Source organism: Colius striatus, chromosome 7 (assembly GCF_028858725.1).
Source record: "Colius striatus isolate bColStr4 chromosome 7, bColStr4.1.hap1, whole genome shotgun sequence".
NCBI lineage: Eukaryota > Metazoa > Chordata > Aves > Coliiformes > Coliidae > Colius > Colius striatus.
The window spans coordinates 37,017,087-37,040,723 of record NC_084765.1 but is presented as its reverse complement, the minus strand read 5'-3'; the positions used below and the strand labels follow the sequence as shown (position 1 = coordinate 37,040,723).

At 47.1% G+C, this 23,637-nt stretch overlaps 1 protein-coding gene and 1 long non-coding RNA gene across 3 annotated transcripts in view; one reads left to right on the top strand and one right to left on the bottom strand.

Moving 5' to 3' along the window:
• Positions 1-1,062: 1,062 nt before the first annotated feature.
• Positions 1,063-11,825, bottom strand: LOC104558683 (tubulin polyglutamylase TTLL13). Its single transcript, XM_010203362.2, has 13 exons — positions 11,600-11,825; positions 10,290-10,408; positions 9,611-9,741; positions 8,782-8,938; positions 8,349-8,492; positions 6,365-6,450; positions 6,005-6,230; positions 5,334-5,518; positions 4,157-4,345; positions 3,529-3,703; positions 3,050-3,241; positions 1,716-2,094; positions 1,063-1,343 (listed from the first exon to the last, which is right to left on the bottom strand). Exons 1-13 carry the CDS (start codon positions 11,823-11,825, stop codon positions 1,063-1,065), a joined length of 2,490 nt encoding a protein of 829 aa, XP_010201664.2.
• A 614-nt stretch (positions 11,826-12,439) lies between these two features.
• Positions 12,440-23,637, top strand: part of LOC133625847 (uncharacterized) — a 59,419-nt gene continuing 48,221 nt past the window's right edge. For both annotated transcript variants that reach the window (XR_009819107.1, XR_009819108.1), the window contains exon 1: positions 12,440-13,055. This is a non-coding gene — a long non-coding RNA (uncharacterized LOC133625847). The remainder of the gene's footprint in view (positions 13,056-23,637) is intronic.

Sequence of the window (23,637 nt, the reverse complement as noted above, 5' to 3'; positions counted from 1 at the left end):
GTGGAGTTCTTTATGGAGAACAATCACTAAATCCACAAAGAACCGTTTAATCTTGGTTGATTCTGGCAGCAGTCTTTGGCAAAACTTAAAGCAGCAATGGTGCCTCACAGAAGACTGGCGTGATTTCCCACGATGTAACAGGGTATGTAAATGGTTCAGTACAGTCAACTTTGAGATAAAAAAGTGATGAATAGAGGTAGTCATGGAGGAATGCAAATTCCAAAGCTTAAGAGTACAAATACGCAAATAAGGCAGGATGCAGGCTTTTCTGCCAAAATACTAGAGAATGTGCAAAATAAGAAATATCAAAGGACTGGTTAAGTTGACCAAGTTTCATGTGGTAATTGAGGCCATTTGCATATGTACTGACTTTGGGAAACTAATAATAAATTCAGAGAGGAGAAAGATGAATTAACCTTGAGAGACCTGCTGGATCAGAACATTGGCAGTAAGGAGAGAGACAAATTTTCCTCTTGGTGGCTGGATGGAAGAAAAAGTAGCATTCTTCTGCTTCTTTCAGACTCGAGGCATGAAGAAAAAAATCACATCTGACCATGTGGTTCTGGTTGATAAGGAATGCAGTAGTTTTATGATGAGAGAGAAGGAAGCTTTAGAGTAAACATATTTTTCCCCCTCCTCTTTTCCTCTATTGTTCTGCTTCTCTCAAATTCCAAATTTCCCTCTTTAAGTTCTCTCTTAAGCCGTTCAAGTGCTCCAGCCCGGGTGCTTGTGCTGCAGCCGTGGTTCGTCGGCAAGTGCCCATGGGGCTGAGTGCAGGTATCACCTCTGCCATGTTCCCTGAGCTTTTCATACTGCAGCTGTGCATGGCACTGTCCCGCTGTGAGGCACAGTCCTGGAGTGAGGTGCTGTCCTGCTGTGAGGCATAGTCACAGTCCTGAAGTGAGGCACTGTCATGGTGTGGGGCACCCTTATGATGCATGAGGGCTGCACAGGTGATGGGAAGCTCCTGGAGTGCTGAAGATGCCACCCCCTGTGGCCTTCCCTGTCCTGGCTGGGGACCCTGGGCAGCAGATGCCTGCATGGAAGGGCAGTCTGTCAGCCTCACCTGCAAGAGCGCCGGCAGACAGTGGGAGCTCTGCGGGTCAGCAGCCTGCTGCCTTGTTCCGGTGTGTGGCCCTGTCCTGGTGTGGCCCTGTCCTGGTCTGAGGCACTGTCCTGGTGTGCTGCCCTGTCCCAGTGTGAGTCACTGTCTTTGTGTACAGCACATGTGTGCTGCACATGGGCTGCAGAGGCAACAGGAAGCTCCTGAGCTGCAGCGGGGCTAAAGATGTCATTGCTTGTGGCCTTCCCTGTGCTGGCTGGAGACCCTGGGCAGCAGCAGCCTGCATAGAAGGACAGATTATCAGCCTCACCTGCAAGAGCGTGCAGCAGACACTGGCACCTTTGTGGGTCAGCACCCTGCTCCATGACAGTCCAGGGCCCTGCAGCACCCTGGCACAACTGCTCTGACCATGCTCTTCCCTTTTCAGCCCCTAAGGCTGCAAAGGGCCCAAGCCCATGCAAGGAGAGCCAGGCAGGGCTGAACTAAGGTGTGGGTGTAGCCCTGTGGGCAGGGCTGGTAGGAGGGACCATGGGCACCCTCCAGGCTCCCCAGGGACATTGAGCTCCATCCAGCCAATTCACTCCTCCTACTCCAGTAAGCCCAGGAACACCCGGAGCTCCCAATCATCTGCCCACATCTGCTGCTCACTGACCTGAGCCTTCGTGACACAGGTGCTCAGAGCTGCTGGAAGGGAGCATGTGCTCACTGCCTTCAGTCTTGTGTCTGGCGTCAAGGAGCCACTGGCCTCTCACCTGCAGCCCTTGGGGTTTGGTGCACGCTGTCTGGCTCCGCAACCAGCCCATGTCCTGCGCCAGGAGGCCCAGATGCACATTCTGCTGTGCATGGTAAGGGTTTCTCAGACCTCGAATGAGGAGGAGGCCCGTGATGTCAGGATCCAAGCCATCTGGATGCAGGTTGTGTTGGAACTGGTGTCCTGAGGGCCAGACTGGACCTCTCTGGAGTGAGGGCGGGACCAGCGTCCTCAAGTCATGGGTGTCATGGTCCCCGAGCACATCCCACAGACACTGTGGCTGGAAAGAAGAAAAAAAGCCATGGCTTAGCGATGGCTTAGCTCCAGAGGCCTTGGCCAGAGACAGAAAGGAGTCTCCTAGTCATCACGTGAGCTTCCTTCTTGCCTGGTTTTAGAGCTGGTTTGGGCATTGGTGTGATAGCCAAGAGTCAGTTTGAGACAGTCACACGGGTCTCCTCTAACTGCAGGTCCAAAAGCCAGTTCCCTGGTGGAGTCCCCGCAGAGCCCAGCGTGCTTCAGCTGCGCACCCCGGGCCAGGCTGGGACACGGCAGCAGCAACGCTCAGAGTTTACACTGTGGCTGTCGCAGAGTGACAGTGAGTGAGGGCTTAGCACAGGGGCTTTCAGGCACATGCAGTAGCTCATCACCTTCCCCGCATCGGGGGTAGTGTAACATAGACAGCAAGATGTTTAGGGAGAGGCACAGTTTGTGCAGTATCACCCAAAGACTTTACGGGTTTTTTTCTCCAGACTTCCCTGTGCTTCCCTCCAGTCCCTCTTTGCTGCATATGCTCCCTTACCATGCTGCTAGCACATTAGTGCTCCTGGCCTACCTGGGATTTCATTTAATTTGGTGAGTAGAAACACACAGCTGCCCTGAAGTAGCACCTCATGCTCTGCTGTATGCTGGGGACAGCAGTGTCCAAAGAGCATTATAGTTGTGGTCTGTCCTGGCGAGAGCAATCTGCTGGGCAAGGGTGCGTGGGGGCTGTGTGCAGCCATCTGGCAGAGCCCCAACAACCCGCTTTGGAAAGGGATAGAGTTGGTACATGTACAGAAACCCACATACACAGGCAGTATGTTGAATCCCATTGAACTGAGCAACACTCGATGCCCATGGTGGGTTCCTCCTGCCAAGGGCTGTCTGCTGTGCTGGCCTTGCGGGGTGGGTTTGGGCAGCCTTTGGTTACCTGGTGCCTGGGGACAGCTGGGTGGGTTTGGACAGCCTTCAGTTACCTGGTGCATGGGGATGGCAGCGCAGCATCTCTGTGCGTTGTCTGGTCTATGTGTCATGGGGAGTAGCTGGTAGAGCTGATTGATGACACCAAGGCGTTGGATAAGGTTCTCACGCCCCTGAAGAGCAGCCACTCTTCTCTTTTCCTCATGTTCTATGATATCCTGGGGTTGCATCGAGTTGTATTGCTGTACCTTAGGGAAGAAAGACCTGAGTGACAGCAAAGTTGAAGCAGTAATGCACAAGAGAGACAAAGAGACAATGCCACAGATTGCCCTGAGACCAAAGGAGAATTCAGGGAGGAATGGGACAGATAGCCTCACGAGAGCCACAACAGGAAAAATACAACACTGGTGCTTGCAAGCACCTCCCAGCCTTGTAGTTCTGTTCCTTGTCAGACACCCATAGCGCAGCATTGTTCCCAGAGCCATGTTGTTGCCTCCAAGCGTCCTGTGGACAGCCACTGACAAGAGCAAGGTACCTTTCTGTCCCACAGCCTGGTGCTTCTGTTGGTTGTAGGAGCTGTAGTTTTGTTATGTATCTGGGATTTGTCCCCAGCTGACTGTCCATGCAGGTCATCTTTCTTCTCCCTTTTTGTCTTCATGGTAAGAGCTTCCCACTTTTCTTTTTCCATCTTTATTTTCTCCAGTTGCTTTCTGCCATGCAACAGTAGTCTTAGTCACTGGTTCAGTAATGGCCATAACAGCAAAAGGCTATTATGAAGCCTTCAATCTGAGGATATTTCAGCACAGTCAGAAGTTTTGTAGGCAACAGACCATAACAGAGGCATGCCAAGAAGTAGGCCAGGGGTGCAGTTAAGGCAGACTCTCACCACTGTTAAGAAGTGCCCTTGAATTAGGCTGTGCCTGCCAGAGGCGACATGGTGCCTCCAGCATCCAAAAGTCACTGGAATATTGCATTTGCCTCTCAAGGGTACACATGAGAAGAAGTAGCATTGCTGTAGTGACACAGCACATTCACTCTGCTCTCCTTCCAGCTCTCACCAGCTTGCTCACAGCTGTAAGCAGTGGACTGGCTCCCCAGGGATCAGAAGCCAGTGGGCTCTGTGCCACCCTGTGAGCAGCAGGGTTTCCGCAGTAGCAGCGCACCTGGCACACTCCTCTCGTGCTCTGGAGGATGCTGTCTCCTGGAACACAGAGCTACTCTGCTTGAAAAATGCCTCATACTTCTCTGTTCCAGAGGCTGGGTAAATGCGCCGGTAGCCGCCCAGGTGCGAGTTCTCATACTGCTCTGCCTGGGACAGCCACGTGGCCTGGTTGTTCTTCAGCTCCTCGCACCTGCAAACCAGGAGAAATCATGGGCAAGGGGCTGTGATGGGAGCCTCCAGGTGCTGTCATGGCTAAGGGACAAGGGCCGAGACAGCACTTTTCCCTGCCTTTCCCCATTTGGGAGCCCGTTTCATACAGGTGCAGTGCAGGAAATAGCTCAAAGCACACTTGTACCTCCTCTGCCTGCAAAGTGCCGGTGAAGCATTTCCAGAGCCTGCTGCCCAGGCTCACACTCTGCCCCTCAGCCTTTTCACCCAACTAACCCAGTTACAAGAGATGTTGAGTTAGGATGTGCCTATTCCTAATAGGCAATACCTGCCCCACTGTGTGCTGCCCTCCGCTTTCCTAACTAGCAGGGACTCTGGAGCAGCCCAGGCCACGGAGGCAGGCAAGGTACAGGGCTGACACACTCAGCCTCTCCAGCCTGGAGTTCTCTCAGGTCTCCAAGTAGAAATGGGAGCTGGAAGGAGTTCCTGCCTCATCCTGCATAGCAGGAAATGCCCAGGCAGCAGGCTCAGCTAACACGGCCTCCAGAGGCCTCATGGATTAATGAGCCATGAAAAGACATGCTGACAGAGAAGGCAGGGGAAAGCCTTCAACCCTAGGAAAGGAACCCTGTTCTGGAGTAGAGCTCAGTGCCCCCAGGTGCTTTTGGTCCCTGAAGCAGCCCTATGGTCCATCTCTCGAGCCTCCTAGTGAGCCCAGGGCTGCTGGCACTGCCCAGTGGCACCAAAAGGCATGACAGGCAGGCACAGCTCAAGGGGGTGACTGTACAAGGCCCCGAGCACCTGGCATTTCAGCCCTCTTAACACTCAGAGACATGCTCTTGCTTTTCTTGCACGATGCAGATGCCTTGGGAGATCCCTCCTCACAGGCTGTGTAGTGCCACAGCCTCAGGGAGCTTTATCTGGAGCCAGACAGCCTTGGTTTATCCCACTTGGCCACGTCACACTTTTAACTCACTGGATACCTTCAGCACTATGGGGAAGAGCAATACCTGGATGCACGGAGAGTCTGACGGGGCTGGAGGAGCCGATCTTTTACCCGCTGTTTGTCTTCCTTCAGCACCTTCCTTTTGTTACAGGCATGCACGTTTATCAGGTTGATGGTGTCACAGAGAAGAGCATCCTTCACCTCTTGGTCTAGGCTAGAGTCCGTGGCAAAGCTGGGGGAGTGGTTCACCTGCCAAAACAAGCAGGTAATGTAACCCAGCAGCTCCCAGCAGGCACCTACCACACATTTCCCAGGGATATTCAGCCTGTGGCAGGACAGAAGGTGGGAGCTGCAGGTGGCAGGGCCTATCTGTGTCTGCAGCATGATGCCCATCTGCACCATGGGTCGCTCAGACCCTGCACCCTGCAGGCATGGGGCAGCCAGCAGAAATTCAGGATTCTTTTAAGGTCAAGGAGTCCCGAGGCTCAGGAAACTCCCTGCTGTTTGAAGGGCATCCAGGGAACAGGCACTTAGGTCCTGCTCAGCCTACAGAAGGTTGCTTGGCTGCTTGTCTTCAAAGCCTGTTTACTATTGTGAACAAGGTGGCCCTTTTTAACCAAACAAGTTCTGCTTGTCCCACAACCCCTCATTCTGGAGCCTTCCCCTGACAAGCCAGCTCTTGGCTGTCCTCTGCTTCCAGAGGTGCTTCAACACAGCAGGAGACTCCTTCCTCACCTCTAGCAGCCATGGCTTTAACTTTCTGTCCAGCAAAATATCAAACCCCAGTATCTCAAAGCAGGCGCAGCTGGTCGTGTGGTTTAGAAAGCAGCTTTGGTAATTGTGCTTCAAAACAGGGTAAGCTGAAATAAGAGTCTTTATAATAAGATCTTCAATATCTTCCCACAGTTTTGTTGTGTTGTAGCTGTTGTCCCTCATCCAGGCATTCAGGGTGGACAGTTTCCTGTGTGGACAACAGCAGGTGATAACAGTTGACCTGTGTTACCACGTTTGCCAAGGTCAGATGGAACTAAATCAGTGTCCCAAATGCAGCTTTCCTGCAGGATGTGCACAGGGCATTGCAGTACAAGACAATACCTCTTACTGCCCTTGGTGTCATCCTGGATGAAGTTTTCATTGCTTTTGTTGATAGCATAATTGGTCAAATGCATGCAGATATCATCCTGAGAGAGGAACCACAAGAGACTTTCATTCACTTTTAACCACAGAGCACAAATAGAAATACAGCCCCATTAGCACTAATCTAACCACCAACTTTGCCCACTTCTGTCTCCATGGCAGTGACTTGCAGCAAGAAGTTAATGATGCTAGTGATTCCCCTCTTGCAAAAAGTTGGAGCTAACAAAGCCATAGCCTCTCTGCCCCACTGTCCTTATCTCTGGGGGAAAGCCCAGAGTCAGCTCCACACATTAAGCTGCAGCCAACTTCTGCAAATTCTTCCTTTGTCTGTGCAAAGCAGAAGACCTGTCTGAGACTTGCCCGTGTCTGAGTGAGGGAAGGGACATATATATGCAGCTCTGTGACCAGTGGATAGTAGCCAGAAGCCTGGGATCTCTCAGGGCAGCCTGTCACCCTAGCACAGCAATTCATGGTTACAGACCCTGCTCTGGTGGCATTTTACAGGTTACAGACCCCTTTCTGGACACAGACATGGATGCACTTTGCCTTCCCAGTTCCCCTCCCTGTCTCTTCTAGGCTGCTCCAGTACCATCAGATAATCTCCACACCCTTCTTTTCTGCCTGAAGCACAGGTAGACAAGGAATGGTTTGGACTTTAGTACTCTCCTAAAGGGCAGAAGCAGGAGTTTTGTCCAGAAGTGCCATGGAGTCTCTGTCTTTGAAGGTTTTCAACACCTGACTGAGTGAAACTCCAGGACACCAGATCCCAATTTCTTGTTGACCTAGCCTTTAGCAGAAGGTTGGAACTAAGGCCTTCTAATGTTCCTTCAAAGTGAAACAACTCCATGATTCTGTGATAATGCCAGTTCGCAGCCTAAAAGTGGGATCTGGGAGTAGATCTATGTCATGGGTTTGTGAGGAGCTACTTGGGCTCAGTAATAGGGGGAGGGGGTTGCAGTGCAGCACCTCTAAAGAGTCCTCTTACTTTCCCCCAGCTCTAGGGTTTGGACCCACCTCCAGCCTGGCTGGGGGTCATAGGATCATAGAAATGTTTCAGCTGGAAGAGACCTTTGAGATCATCAAGTCCAGCCTTTGTTCTAGGCCTATCAACCACTAGATCATTGCAGGATCCCCTCTGTGATAACTATTTAAGAAGGGAAATTTCAAGTGTGCAGGAGGTGGTGGAAGGGAAAGGCAGGATGGAGGCGATCCTGCAGTCGGGAGAAGCAATGCCAGACCACAGACATGCTTGCAGCCCTGGTGAGACATAGAGACCCCGTGACTGAGCGGGTGAAAGTTAGAGACTCCTGGTGAGAATGTCAGACCCCAGTCCAGTCTGAGCGCTAGTGCAAGGCTGCCCAGTGTGTGGGAAACCCTGAGCTGGAGCAAGTGAAAGCTGGCCAGCAGCACTTCTCCTCAGGAGCGAGAAAAGCAGCAAGAGACATCAAGAAAGAACTGATTGCACCCCCCCATTCCCTGACCCCAGAACTGCTGTTGGCAGGGGGAGGAGTTACTAACACTAGGCTCAGGGCTCTGAGCCTGGGAAGAGTGGGCAAAAGGGGATCTTAAAGGTCTGGTTGCACTAGTTTCCCCCTCCAAGCTGAGTAGCCTTCTCTATTTTGTCCAGGATCATAAGTGGCAATTAAGTCCTCCCTGTCCTTTGGGAGTTCCAAGGTCTGTGGTACTTAAGTCTGATTGTGGTCTTTTGTCTCTGGATGAGCCTAAACCAAGCCACCACAGTCTACTTCAGGCACTCCCCAAATACTTGCTGTGAGGAAGAGGAGGAGGTAAAGAGGAAGGGAAGAACAAGAAAGAAGAAAGCTGGGTTCCATGAAACTCACAAGTCCCTGTCTTTTCAGGGTCTGGAATGCCCCTAGGGCAAATCAGGGACTACACCTACAGATACTCTATTATAAGGTTTTTTGAAACCTGCCTTTTTTGCTGGGTTTCTGCTGCTGGGATCGACATACTTCATGGTGGCAAAGCGGGCCAGACCCTCCTTGTAGAGAAAAATCCTCAGTGGGTCACAAGATGTGACCAGCACGTAGATACGCATGTCAAATTTAAAGCCATCAATAAGGAAAGGCTGTGAGAGAAAAAGGCAGGAGACAAAAGCATGAGATAAAGAGGCATTGCTGGGCATGCTGCTGACTCCCCAAGGGTGCTGCTGTATCTGCACTGCTTGTGCTGCTGCTCAGCAGCTCAGCAGTGAGGAGAAAAGGAAGCCTCTGCCAAGTCCCTGCCGTGCTTCAGGCACCCTAGTGCTCCCGGCAGAGCAGGAAGGTGAGGAACAAATGATACAGGGAGGATATGGGATGCTGGAAGATCTAGGGGGTTGCAGTCTGCCACCAGTATCTGGAGACTGTTCCCATTACCTTAGAGATGTACTTCTGACAGATCATGTGCTCTCCGTGTTTGATCTTCTCTGGATTACACATTATGGAGATGCCTCTCCCTTGGCAGCCGCTGTTTGGTTTGCAGATGAATGTCCTGGCTTTCCTCACACGCCTGTAGGCCTGGAAGTCTCCATAGCTGTGCAAAGAAGGGTTGACTGTTCCAAGAGGTAATAAACAGTCTTCAAACTCTTTCACAACAATTACTCAAACTATGGTGCTGCTGTGGGCCAGTCCAGGCCAAACTTCTGCAGGAGAGGAATAGGACACCTACTCCTGACCTACGGCACTTACAAACTGGCCCTTGTGCAACCTGACAAAGCTCTCCCAGTTTCATCTTTTACTTGCACACAACTCCACCTCTGCCAGGAGGTTCTTAGGAAGTGGTCACTGTGATGGGCACTGACCCAGCCAGTGGGGAAGGAGCCTGTCACATTGCCCTGCAGCTGCCTTGCCCCTTCAGCCTGACCTTTCACCGAAAGACCGATTCATGCTTCCCACTTGCCCACTACCCTTCGACTTTCTGGCTGGGATCCTTTCCCCACACTCAGCCCTTTGGCACACAGCCTGCCCAGCAGCAAGGCAGACACGGCAGAGAATGCTGTTCCATGGCCTAATTCAGTATAGTTGGAAATAAAAGTGTTTGAAATTAGAAACATGCCTCATCACCTCACTGAGTTCCAGGGAAGAGATGAGCTCTGAGAGCCACCCCCCCACCCCGCCCAGACCAGCCCTGGCTGTCAGGCTTAGAGGCTCCTGCTTCCCAATTCCATACTTCCCGCTCTCAGCTGCATTAAGGCTTATCACTCACTCAGCTGGCAAGCACCAAGTGCGGGGAAATATATTGTACTCCTTGGGGAAGAGCTTGTGCATGCGGTTCAGGTTGCGAGCCAGCAAGTCCTTACGGCAGATCTCGCTCATGCCTGGAAAATGGTTGATTTTCTGAAAGAGTTGCAGATGAAAACCAGAATCAGCAAAGGAGCATCTGGATCCTCCTCGAGACCCAGAAACACCCCACGGGCAGAGAAACCAGCACACAGAACAGGAAGCTGGCCCTGTGGCTGCCTTGAACATCTGCTGAGGGACTAGAGTGCACCACAACTGCTTTATCTGAACATGAGCAGTGTGATTTATCTGCTCAGTTCATCTGGGCCCTGAAGCTCTCCCTCCCTAGAGTATCATAGCCTCAGGGAGGGAGCTGTTTATGATCAAGGACCATTTATTTCACACTACATTAAAGAGGCTGGTGGCTTTTCACTTCGCACTACTGTGTTGCTAATGGCACTGTGCCTGGGACACAACAGAAGTAAAGGCTCATGAAACTGCACCCTCTGGAACCTATGCAGTGGGGGCAGGGGGTTGGGGAGGGGCATAAATGCTAATTTAGACAGTTCTGTTTCATTCTGCAACACATTGTTCCGCTAACAGCCCCCATCTTGCCATCCTTCATGGGCTCGTTCTCCTGGGCAGCTTTTCTATGAGCTATTTACCTGAAACCTTTTCATTCCCTTGACATGCTCCAGAGAGATCGAGCAGTCTGTCCAATACACTGTCCACTCCTCATCTTCTCCCGCCTCTTTCAGCCCGCAGCGCCGTGCTGCCTGCCGCACTGCACCAAACCAAGAGGGTGTAAGTACCAGGGCCTGTTAAATCCCCAAAGTAACCAGGGACAGAGCGTGGAACAAACCTCTCAGGGCTGCAGTTCCACTCCAAGAGGCAAATGTATTGGTGGGACCCTTCAGGAGGCACCAGAAACAGAAGCTCCACCTGGTTATACTCACCCCAGCCCCTGGTTGCTGGTGTACTGGGAGCTACCAGCCCCCAAGGTCCATATGCCTTGGGGTCCCTGAGCACCTGAACTACAGTAGGCCCAATTCAGCCACGGGGCTGACACCACATAGGCAGATACAGCCTTCTGAAGGCATGTGCTTGATCTTTAAAATCCAAAGCTATTTGGCAGCAGAATGTACAAGTTCTGCAGCAAAAGGTCACTGCTGTGGCAGCTGGAGTTAGTGCCAGTTCTGAATTTGGCCTCTCACAGGGCTGGGGAGGTGGTGATGGTCAGTGCACACCAGGAACTGGTACAAAATGGTTTTGGCCTCTGAGGTGCCCACGCTGCCACACCACATCTTGTTGCAGGTCCCCATCCATGCCCCATCACCAAACTGCCCATGCAGTACCCATAAAAAACATGTTCCTGGCACAGCTGACCAGGCTCTGACCTCAAACAGCACTCATGTGGTTGCACTGCTATAATAGTCGCTAGCAAATTTGCTAACAACATCCGTCAAGAGCCAGGAGTCTGCTTTTTTTGCAGCTTATGGCAGCAAAGAAGAGCAAGACAAGGGTGACAAGGTCCCAGAAGCATGTGTCACCAAAGACAGATGTCAAAGGGAGAGTTCCTGCCTGTCCATCACCAGCTTTGCATTCAAAAGTTGGGAGCTCTCCTATCATTGCCCTGCACACAGGTACTGGTCCTGCATTCTAACTGTCCCCAGCTAAACCCCTCTCACAGATTTCAGCAGAGATGTGGCAAATGCAGACACATGCGTGGATTGGGAGCTCACAGTGCTGTGGCACATTTTGTGTCTTTTTAAAGCTGAGGGCACCTCAGCCCCAAGTGTGGAAACTCTGTGCTTTTCACGGAGACCCAACTTGCTTGCAACCAGTGAATACACAAACTCAAAGCAACTGTGTGAGGGACATTGGTCACCAGCATGTGTCCTGGACTGAGCAGGGCAACAAAGAGTGTGCTGTAAGAGGGCTGATGCAAAGGTACCCAGCAACATCTCTGACTTACCGCTCTCATATTTGCAGTTGCTCAGGTTGATGGAGGGAACACTGGAATTGAAAGAGACACGCAGTGAGGACAGGACCAAGGATCGCCCCAAGAGGAAAACAACCACGTTCCTGCACAGAGGGAGCACAACTTGCACTCTAGAGCTAAGGAAAAGTCTGGTCTGGAGCCAGGGTGGGCTCGGCAGCCGCAGGGCAATGTGGCAGACAGGCCCTTGGATGCGCTGCATTGGGATCACTGGGGCAATCCAAGGGAAAGAGCCTTTAGTTTCTGAGACATAAGATCCCTGTAAAGATCTCTGGGGCCGTGGTGGAGGGACACGGCTGAGCATCACCCATGGCGCCCGTGGCGGCGGGCAGTGCCGATCCCGTCGGCACAACCCGGCTCTGATGTCTGACAGATTCCCCGAGCTCCGGCCCAAACGAGGGCACAGCGCTGCGGGAGCGCACGGCTTCGCGGCTCACCCGGCCGCCTGCACTCGCCTGCGATTCGTCCTCCGCGACGGGGCCGCCTCCTCGTCCGCCTGCCCTCCCGTGGCCGGGCCCTCCCCGCTGCCGGCGCCCGCCTCCATCGCGCCCGCCTCCATCGCGCCCGCGGCCTCGCTGTTCCCAGGGTGACGGGACCGCCCCGTTCGTATGACCACACGGCCGCCCCGTTCCCATGGCGATGGGGGCGGAAGGGCCGTTCCCGCGGCGCTTGGAGGGGGCCGTTCCCATGGCGACGGGGCCGCGTCCCCACCGGGAGGGCCCCGCCCCCTGCGCCGCGCAGCGCCCCCTGGCGGCCGGTGGCGGGGACTGAGCCTCGCAGCAGCGTCCGCGAGCTCCCGCCCCAGGCGCCGCAGCGCCGGCGGGACCGGCTGGTGCTCCGCGATGTCCCGGAACAGCGGTGCCGCCGGCAGCGGCAGGTACCCGCCAGCTCGCACAGAGCCACGGTGAAAGCCTCGCCCGCCTTGGCGCCGAAGCCTCAGGCAGCATCGGCATCCCCCGCCCGCCCCGCAGCCCCGCAGCCCCTTCTCCCGGCGAAGACGTTGTAGGGCAAGCCGGCGTCGGTCAGGTGCTCCGCCGCACGTCCCGGGCAGCGCCTCCAGGCCGGCGGTGTAGAAAAGCTGGTGCCGTGACAGCGGTCAGGAAGCTGAGCCGCCTCTGTGGCCGGGCCAGGCAGAGGGCGTGCAGGTGGCTGAGGGAGGCACAGCCCCCCAGCCCGTTAAAGCCCAGGTGCGGTGTCCAGCGTCCCGCGCAGCAGCGGAGCCGGCAGCGCCTGCCCCAGCCCCCGCAGCAGCAGGACGTGGCTCCGCTCCCGCGGGCTGGCGGCGCTGGTCGGGCGGCGCGGAGCCGCCCCGTGCGGGCGGAGCAGCATCTCGCCCGGGAGGAGCCGGGTGAAGCTGAAGGCGCCGGGTTTGAAGGGCTGCCGGAGGCTGTGGATGTTCTGCGCTCGGCGCCTCGCTGCGCGTTGAGCTGAGGTACCAGGCGCATGGGGCTGGGCGGGATGCGGGTGGGCAGCGGGCCTGGGTGGTAGCGGATCGGGTCTCGCTTCATCCCTCCAGCAGCGCCTGGTCAAAGCAGGAGGTGAGCGCAGTGCCTGGCTCAGCCCCCTCCTGGACTGTTATTTGAGTTGAAGGTATAACTCTCTTTCCCTCTGGGTTCTTTTGAGCTTTCAGAAGCTCAGCCAATTTATCATCTTCTGAATTGTACTCTGGTGGTGTCCCTATCACCCGCTATCTTTCCAATATTTACCAGAGTATTTTCAAGTCAGTGGGCTTTGCAATGCATTATCGTCACTTATTTTGGCAAAGTGACTTTCAGTAACAGCTCATGTATCTGAGGCCCATGCTTAACAGTTGAGTCTTGTGAGTTCAAAGCTCTTCTTCTTTCCAAACAGCCCCATGAGCATGGACAACCTCAAATACAAATTTACAGTCAGTCCAAGTGTTATTTTCCCTTCTGAAAGATCTAAGGCCCTCAGTGAGGCTATCAACTCAGCCTTTTGTGTGGGTACCTTGGAAGGTAACACCCATGATTTGATTACCTGGTCAACTGTGGTTACAGCATACCCTGATAGATGTTTGCCTTTGTATACAAAGCTACTGCTGACTGTATGTAGTTCCCAATCTAGGTTCTGCAACAGAACATCTTTGAAGTTGAGTCTGCTGGAATACACTTCTTCAGTCATCTGCAAACAATTGTGCTCTGGTTCTCTGTTTGGTCAGTCAAAATAAATACAACTGGGTTAACTATAGTACTTGTTTTAAGTTGAGCATCATCTTGTTCCAGTAAAACTACTTGGTATTTCAGCATACAACATGGAGATAACCAGTGGCTTTCTTTTTGTTCCAGTATTGTAATCACCATCTGAGCAATATATATAATAATTTTTTGCCCCATTGGGAACTTTTTGGCCTCTCATATTAATGACAAAGTGGCTTGTTTTAATTATTTAAATGCTGCTTTGAGTCATTTCTGTGATCCTAGCTTCTGAATAGGCACTCTCAGGACAAGCTGTAGTCTTTCATGTACAAATAATTCAAATGTTTTGGCTTTTGTTTTGTTGTTCTAGGGATTTTTTTTCCCAAATGTAGGAACTGTAAAGCTAGGACTCTCATTAAAGCCCGTTCCAATTTATGTCAGTCCATCACCCATAGGTGACACCATCAGGAATAGCTTCCCTGGTATCTGTTGTTACAAGAATGTCATCCACATACTGCAACTGTGTTATTCTCGTGGATTTTTGCCATTCTTCTAATTCCTTGGCCACCTGATTCCCCAAAATTTTGAATGCTTGAGGCAACACAGTCCAGGTATATGTACTTGAATTTTCCCTTTATTGAAGGAAACTTGTGCATTGAGCTTACTAAGTGTCTCTCTCTAGCAATGGCACAGGGCAGTCGGGTATATAAAGAAAATAGTGGATTAACACCCACTTTACAGATTTCATAGGATGAAAGAAAAGCCTTTCCTCCTTTCTCCCTATGGCACCAATACTAGACAGGCTTTGTTTCATTAAAATGCCTTTGCAAGTGTTCAAAACTGAAGGTAGCTCCAGTATCTACTAAAAATTTTATTTTCTCATTCCCAAACTTTATTGTAACCAGGGGCTCAGCTGAGGATGATTCCCCTAGTCCCCTCCATGCCTCAGCCAGAGTCACTAATCTTGTGGCATGGTCAGGAATTAATCTACCAGTCCCCCTACCTTTTCATACATTCCTGTTTCTTGTATCTTCTTTCCTCGCAAATAGCACATTCCACAAGGTGGAGTTGCAGAAAAGGAGGTGTCTCTTCTTTGATTCCTTATCTCTATTATTAAAAAAACATCCATACTATTTTAAACACTTTTCCCAAATCCCTTGAGTCTTTTTCCTAATTTTTGAAATTGAGGCTGAATGTACCATAGAAGATAATTGAACAGTCTCTTCTATTTTTTTTCCACGGTCCAGATGAGTATATTTCCTGGCTTTTAGGCACTCCATGAAGGCAGATAGGAATTCATTTAATTCTTGTTTAACTTCATGTAATTTGGATCAATTGATAGTATTGATAGTCTTTGGCATAGAGTGTCTTATAGCAAATAGTATCCATCTCTGATATCTTATTAAAAGCCTCTGGGATCCTGGCTGGTTTGCAGCAGAAAAAATCTGATTTATCACTCCCTGCAAGTCCTCATTAGCACTTTCTGCATTCCATCAGAAACACACATATTTCATCTTTTTACAAAAACACATCCTGCTAGCCTTATCCTCTGGATCTAAATCAGTTAAAACTGAGGAGATTTACAGTGACTATCTAACAAATCTAGCTATTGTAGAAGTAGAGTACCAGTTCCCACCCAATGCCAGCAGTTGGATGTTTGGAGACTCTTAAGAGAATCTGAGGTTCACACACACACCTGCTGCCAACTCATTATTAAAATTTTGGATATTTGTTCCCTTGTACATTAACAAAGCCTGTTCCAATCTTTCCCCATAGCTGCTGAGGTGTTTCTTTAGCCTCTGTCTATATTAATTCAATTTACTTTTGTTTCTTTTTAAACTCTAATCACACCTATCAGATTTCTGACCATTGTTTGACAAATTATGTCTAGCTGTTTGATTATTATAATCCCAATTAGAGTTGTCTTGAGGCCAGACTGGTATATATTTATTTTTTTATAGAATTAATCCTACATTCCTGTCAATTAACTTCTCTTTCTTTCCAGATAGAACAACTTTCAATGACATATTAGCATCAACTTCAGATTATATCTTGAACAACAGTAAAAAAATAATGACAGACATTGATTTCTCACACATAGAACACTAGAAGGCGTTAAAACCTTTCATGCACACTCACACATTGTCTGTAAAACATTTCACACAGGCACCCTGGCTTCACTCTCACTGTTTTGAGTGCTGGAGAGTTTTGTACACTCTAACCAGCATTAATCACAATGTAGTATTATCTTTTACTCCTTTTCTCAATAACAACAGTAATCAACTATTTAAGTTGCTACCTCTCAAGTTGTTTTCTTTATTCATTTATTTCTTTTTCCTAATTCTCTATTTCATGGAATCTATCCAGGCTGTTTGAGAGTTCATAGGCACTTCAGATGAGACTCTACTGTTAGAAGTATCTTTACTGATAGGATTTCCTGCAGGTACTTACTGAATATCATACATATTCTTGTTATTTTATGCATCATTATTTGTAACCACAGCTATCTTCTCCTCTCCTCCATGTTTGTTACACTCTGTCTAAAATGTAGACCACAATAAAATTAAGGGCAATGCCTTAATCTACTCTGAAAGGTATATTGAAAATCTTTTGCTTTCTTACCTAATTTTTAGGAATATCTCCCATTTGGGAGTGTATTTATAACATTATTTCTGTACCAATCTTCTACTGGCTGCATCTTGCATTTTATAAAGTATAAAAGTGACTAGATGCAACAATAGGCTGTGGAAATTAGGTGTGGCCTTTCACAGATTACAGGTACTTCCCATGGTAGGGTGAAGTTTAGCTAGTTTTTTTCAGAACAAGATTACATGCTTTCCTACTTTCAGTAAAAGTCTTTCTATTACACAGGCTGCACTGACTTATAATGATTTTTAAATCTGTTTTTCTTATCCAAAAATATGAAGTCTTGCCAAGAAAAAAAAAAGAAAGCAAGGAAATCAATCTGAATAAACATGTATTTGAAAGAAGAAATTATTGCAATGTAGAATGTGTCTGGTTCCCCTTTCTGTGCATACCTAGGGAAAGTGTGCATACCTGTGCAAAACCAGAATCTGCAGAAGGAGTTGTTTGGAATAGCCCTGGCCATTGTAAACTTCTAACAGAAGCTGATCAAAGTAATAAGCTTCAGTCTGTAAAATTGTGAGGGATAATTCCATTCCCATCAGCAGGAAAATATTCTAGAAGCCTGGCAGCATCTGTTACTTAATTTTTTTTGCATGTTGTATATTGTGTTGTTAGGAATGCTGCATGATTCTAGTTAAACTTGGGAAGCTGGGGGACAGCTTTGTTGCTTTAGTAACTTCTGCTGCTCCTATAAAAGGTATATACTTGCATGCCAACTTAGCATGCTTTACTTACTACTAAGGTTCACTGTTCTCAACTTCACGTAGTCTGATATGGACCAGTCACTCAGTTTATTCTGTTGTTAGCCTTTGTCCAGCTGGTAAACTGGTAATCCTAGCAAAGACTATCAAGTGTACCAAAAATTAAACTAGATTTTTCTTCAAGAAGTAGTAAGAAAGATATTAAACTATGATATTGTTCTTACCTTAATAACAGACTAATGTAATCATCATCTGCTTATAGTGCCTAGTTGTGGTTTGCTTCAGAGCATGCTCAAGATTAGCTAAGGGAAGTTGAACAGCTCAGGAAGGCAGTTATTTGTTCTTTACAGGCAGAGAAATTGAAGTAGAATGTCTGTGCTTTACAGATAAAGATATTGAGGTAGGATGAGCAACTACCTGATACAAGCCAATCATGAACTTTGAATTTCTATGTTTGAGAATACAGAGTCCCAATAGGTTTTGAAGGCTCTCCAGCTGAAATTCTTTGCCTTCTCAGTATGTGAAGTGATAGTAGCAGTACAGCTCTCCAGCAATGCCTCTCATCACTCTGTTACACTTAGCTGCAATTTACAATTGTCTATGTAGATATAAATACATAAATTATATTTTAATCATTCCCTCAATTTTTCCTTTCTCACCAATAAATACTTCACTTTAGCTCTGTGCTCAAGTGTTCTTTTCCTTTTCCATTTCTACCCAACCTTTTCCCCTATGTATTTCATAACGCGTGTGTCTTTCTCTAACAATAACATACCAGGGAGATGTGTAATCCTTCCAAATGGGGAAATAGTTTTTGTAGCCCAAAAATTACAAGTTGGAAAATAGGGAGGAAATGTTATGCATATTGAAAACTCCAGGAGTCTGGGGACCACAGACCAAGCTACCAAAATCCAGTGAGTGTTCCTTTAGAATTCATTTACTTTGATTTTCTCAAATTAAGGTCAAGCAGCATAGAGGACCAACTCTGGATTGTCATCTTTACATCAATGTCAGCTCTTACAGCTTTAAAAGGCTTCAATCTTCCTCATATCTGAGACAAAACCAGGATATTGGGTACACTAAGTAACCCATGTGCATGTGAAAACATGGACTTTGCTGATTTCTTTTTACAATTACTACGATTGTTGGACAGGCTGATAGAATCATGGAATCACAGAATGGTCGGGGTTGGAAGGGACCTCTAGAGATCACCTAGCCCAAACCTCCAGCTAAAGCAAGTTCCCCTCTTATCATGACACACAGACAGGTTTTGAGAACTTCCAGAGGAGACTGTACACCCTCCCTGGGCAGCCTGTGCCAGAACTCCCTCACCCTCAGAGTAAAGAAGTTTTTCCTTATGTTTAAGTGGATCTTTGTGTTGCAATCTATGCCTGTTACCCTTACTCCTGTCATGGGACACAATAGAAGAAAGTGCTGCCCCATCCTCTTGACATACACATTTTAAATACTTGTAAGAGTTAATGAGATCCCACTTGAGCCTTCTCATCTCCAGGCTGAACAGCCCCATGTCCCACACCCTTTCCTCATAGGAGAGATGTTCCAGTCTCCTGATAAGTTTTGCATTTTTTGGTCAGGTATGATAACTTAACATCTATGTTATCATTTTCATTGTTAGGAATACTTGCAGTCTTGAAAAGACAAGTGAACTTCTGATAAAAAAGGGTTTTAAGGGCAGTTTTATTCCACTATAGTTCATAATTGCTTAATGTTTTAAGGTTTACCTTTCAGTACAGAATGGCTAAATAGTACTTGGAACTGCACAGATTATTTTATGTTATAGCTGGACTAACATCTTTTCTATGCCTATACCAGTCCTTAGTGCAAAAGGGAAAAAAGACAATTGAAAGCACTGAAGTAAAAAATCATCCTTATAATAATTTTTGTTTTCAAGACTATAACATGAAGTGTTTTTGTGCTTGTTGCTAGAAGCAACTTGCTAGTAGCAGATGGAATCTTACTGTGGTCTTACTATTCTTTTCAGCGACATGTTATTCTCCTGTACTTCAGTGTTGTTGTAATCCCTAGGCTTTGATATGATGGTATCCTGAGTAATATATTTGTATATTTTCTGAGAAGAAGTAGTGAGCTGCATTTTTTACCTCAGCTACCTAGATAGCACAAAGGCCTAGAGACAAAGCAGGCACATACAGGGATGTTGTATGGACATAAAGGGTAGAGGTGGGAGGTTTGGAAAGGGAAGTTGAAGTCTGTAAATGAGATTCAAAGAGGAGATGAAATATGATGAGTGTCAGGCAAAGCAAATGATAATTCCAGCAACCTTGTGGATAACAAGGCAAGGATTTCAGGAAGGAAGAGGCGGCAGTGAGACAGAATGATTTTATTCAATCTGGTCAAGAGCAAATAGTGCCTTGGTGCTTTTTTACAACAGTAGATGTTCCAAAGCACTCAAGTCCTTTGAAATTGATTTGTGCTGCAGAATACACTGAGTATTTCTAGAGATTTGCTGAAATAGGAGTAGGAAAATATTTTTTTGTGAGAGTCAATCCTGCAAATAAGTGTAATAGCACCACTAAGTAATTAATGCCAAATGTGTCATCAAGCCTTAGTCACTGAAAGGAATTTAGGATGGATCCCTGTTTTCTCAGTGAATAAAATACTGTTTCAGCCTAATTAGACTCATTTTTACTGAGGACGGTGGTTAAATTGTATTAATAATACCTCCCACTTCAATATTGTGACAAAGAGAAGAGAACATATAATCAATTGCACACACAAAAAAAGCAACATCCATCTGTGGTGTTTTTAATTCTTTGTTGGATGGTCGAGTGAAAAGCGTGTTCTGTTGGGCAGATAGAAATGCAGATATTCAGTCTTCAGTGGGTGACTGGTAGTTTTGTTCAGTGTTCATGGCCACACTGTTTCCCATCCTTGTTAATACCAGGGCAGTTCCTGGTAGGAGGTCTACTGTAGATAAAGCTTCTCTGCCTGTATTTTCACTCTTGTCTTTTAGACCCTCTGTAAGCTAGTGAAACGTGCAGTCACAGTCTCCTCTGAGTTTGCACCAGTTTTGGCTTCATTGAGGTTGGTAAAGTGAGTAATGTAAAAGGTCTGAGGTATGTTGAAATTTTTGTTATGTATCTCAAACCAGTCTGATGTGGTAACACCATCTTTAGAAAAAAAAAGAGTAACCTTATTTATTAACCCTGCATCCCTCCAGCTTCTTCTCCTTCAAAAGTGGTAACTCATTCATTGCATTCAGTGATCCTTAGAAAACAGGGCTATGGGTAATCATAGAATCATAGAATGGTAGGGGTTGGAAGGGACCTTTAGAGATCATCTAGTCCAACCCCCCTGCAGAAGCAGGGTCACCTAGATCAGGTCGCATAGGAACATGTCCAGGCGGGTCTTGAAGACCTCCAAGGAAGGAGACTCCACAACCCCTCTGGGCAGCCTGTGCCAGGGCTCCCTCACCCCCACAGTGAAATAGTTTTTTCTTATGTTTAAGTGGAACTTTTTGTGTTCCAGCTTCATCCCATCACCCCTTGTCCTGTTACTATCTACTATAGAAAAGAGGGATGTCCCAACCTCCTGACACTCACCCTTTGGATATTTATAAATGTTAATAAGATCACCCCTCAATCTCCTCTTCTCCAGACTAAACAGCCCCAGTTCCCACAGCCTTTCCTCATATGAAAGATGTTCTATACCCCTGATATCTTGGTGGCCCTGCACTGGACTCTCTCCAGCACTTCCCTGTCCCTCTTGAGCTGAGGGAGCCCAGAACTGGACACAGGACTCCAGATGAGGCCTCACCAGGGCAGAGTAGAGGGGGAGAAGAACCTCCTTCTACCTGCTGGCCACACTCTTCTTGATGCATCCCAGAATGCCATTTGCCTTCTTGGCCACGAGAAGTAACATGTTATGTTTTCTTTATGGTGTGCATTGCTTTAAATGCAACACTATATATTGTGAAAGTACCTAGAATCTGAGGCTGCATTGAAGTGGTCAGTGAGCTCATGGGCAGTGAAGGAATACTAGCCAAATCAGAATTGAGCATAAATATCTTTAAAGCTTTTAGCCTTGCAAATTTATAGAATAAACATTTGTTTCAAGGCTCCAAAAAGCAGAACTGTGCTAGTTCATGCAATTTCTGTGTACGTTTGTCAGTTTGTTCATTTGTCATTATATCTGCTGGCATTAAATTCATATATTATTGTTAAGTCAATTTTTATGCAAGGTTTGGTTTCTGGTACTCATGAGTACAGCATCTTCAGCCTTTTCTTGTTGTGAAAAAGATTTCAATCCTAAAGTGTCCTCTTGTGAGACCTGAGTATACCTGAGTCTTCAGAAAAAGTAAGAGCAAGACCAGAAGACTTGCAGATTCTCAATTACATTACACATTTCTGGTTTTCTATTTCAGTTTTCACTCATAGTGTCAAAATCATATGTTCTCAAAATTGCAGAGCAAGGAACAGAAAAAAAATAATTTGCTTATTTTTTAAGTTAGTTTGAAAGATGCTGATGTCAGTGACCCTTTCACATGCATGAGCACTGAAGAAACTAAGAGTTTTAAAACTCATAATCTTCTTAAGTTTCAGTAAAACTTCAGTAAGCCACTGAGCTTTCCCTGGAGTAATTCACTATCTGGGCTCTCTGTTTTGCAGATCACTTTGCCCTAGGATTATTGAGCACTTTCAGCTGGTTTTGGAGATAATATAATTTTAGTGGAAGCAATATCTCCTGGTAAATCCTCTGGGTACATTATGTAGGTATTTTGTCCATTGAGATTTTTATCATGTAGGAAAATGAAGTATAGTTCATAGAATTACAGAATCATAGAATGGTAGGGTTGGAAGGGACCTTTAGAGATCATCTAGCCTGAACACCCCTGCAGAAGCAGGGTAACCTAGATCAGGTTGCACGGGAACTAGTTTATATCTGTCAACCAGTTCTAGTCCTACATGTAGCTTCTGTGTATTTTTCTTCTAGCTGTTGGAATAAAGCTGCTGTAGACTAATTTATGAGCTAGACAGTATGCCAGCAAATTGTACTATGTGGCCATATCTAAAATAGGATTTATAGGATTGACATCAGACTACATGGCTCAAATATCAATTCCATGTGCCATTCAGTTCCTAGTGACTTATAAACTTTGCTTGGTCATTAGTTCAGAGTTGGGTTCAGTCCAAAGAAAGAACTCAGGCTAATACCATGTCAATTTGTGGGCTTTGTAAAAGGAGGTGCTGTGAACAGCCCACTTCCCAGAGAGAAATTTTGCAACAAATACTGTCAGTTCCTGCATTCTTGATTATAATCTCAGTGAGGGAGGGAGATATTGGATTGGAAGGTACAGTCCCATCAGGCCAGGACTGAAATCTCATGGAACAATGTTGTGGAAGAAATTTCTGGTTTTAAAAGAAGACTTGGCTTCTACTTCTATTCTACAATGACCTCAAGGCAGCTGCTAATTCATTTGGAAAGGTGAAACCACAGACAATTCTGAATGAGCCAGTTTTAAGAAATCAACATTTTTCTTCCATCTTCCATTGCATTATAAAGGCACAGATTTGATAAAGCTGCTCAGCAATTTATTTTTTTATATCTTTAAAAAAATTGATTTCTGGTTTAGATTCAAAAAAGTGCAAGCAAGTGCTCATCCTTTGACCTGGAAACCTTGAAGGGAACCCTCTTACACATGTTGTCAAGGTCTAGCCAAGTGACAACAAGAGACTTGTCAAGCAGGGACCCCTATTTCTGGGGTTACCTACTGCCTAGGAAAAGGGTTACTGGAGAAGATGGAGGTGACAGCAGCAAGAGCATCTTGTGGGAGAGGATGTGATAAGAGAGGAATTGATACCAATTTTTTTAATTAAAATCAAATGTCTGGAAATGGCCATTAGGTCACGATACAGTGTGTGAGAACAACGGCGTCTAAGAAGAGAGTTACCTACATTAGCATTTTGGTTTTAATACATGACATTTTAGGGGGCAAACCCAGTATATTGGAGCAGTTTGCAGGATCATTTTGGCACACGTGAATTAGATTGTTCTTGAGGAAAACTAAACAAGAAACTTCACTCTAGGTTTGCATCTCATTTGCTCCAAGCCTTGATGGGGACATTGCAGTTTGTACCCACGACCCATCCTTTGGCTGATGTAAAACTGGGTATATGGGAAACATTTAATCTGAGGACCAGACTAAATCTAGTCTGAAGTGAAACCCTAGAAAAGTAGATTGTATAATCTGAGGACCAGACTAAATCTAGTCTGAAGTGAAACCCTAGAAAAGTAGATTGTATAAGCATGAAGGTGTGAGAACAAATTGTTTTGGTGTATTGATCCACTCCTATTGTGCCCAAATTACTTACTAATTTGCATATAATGTATGTTGACAGACTAGAAATTGTACAGTTTTAGTTTTATCTTTTATTCTCAGAATTCCTTTGAACCTCTGCTATAGTGCTACATCTCTTTCTGGAAAGGGATTGGCAATGCATTTGCTCTTTAGTAGAAAGTATCCAGTAGAAGG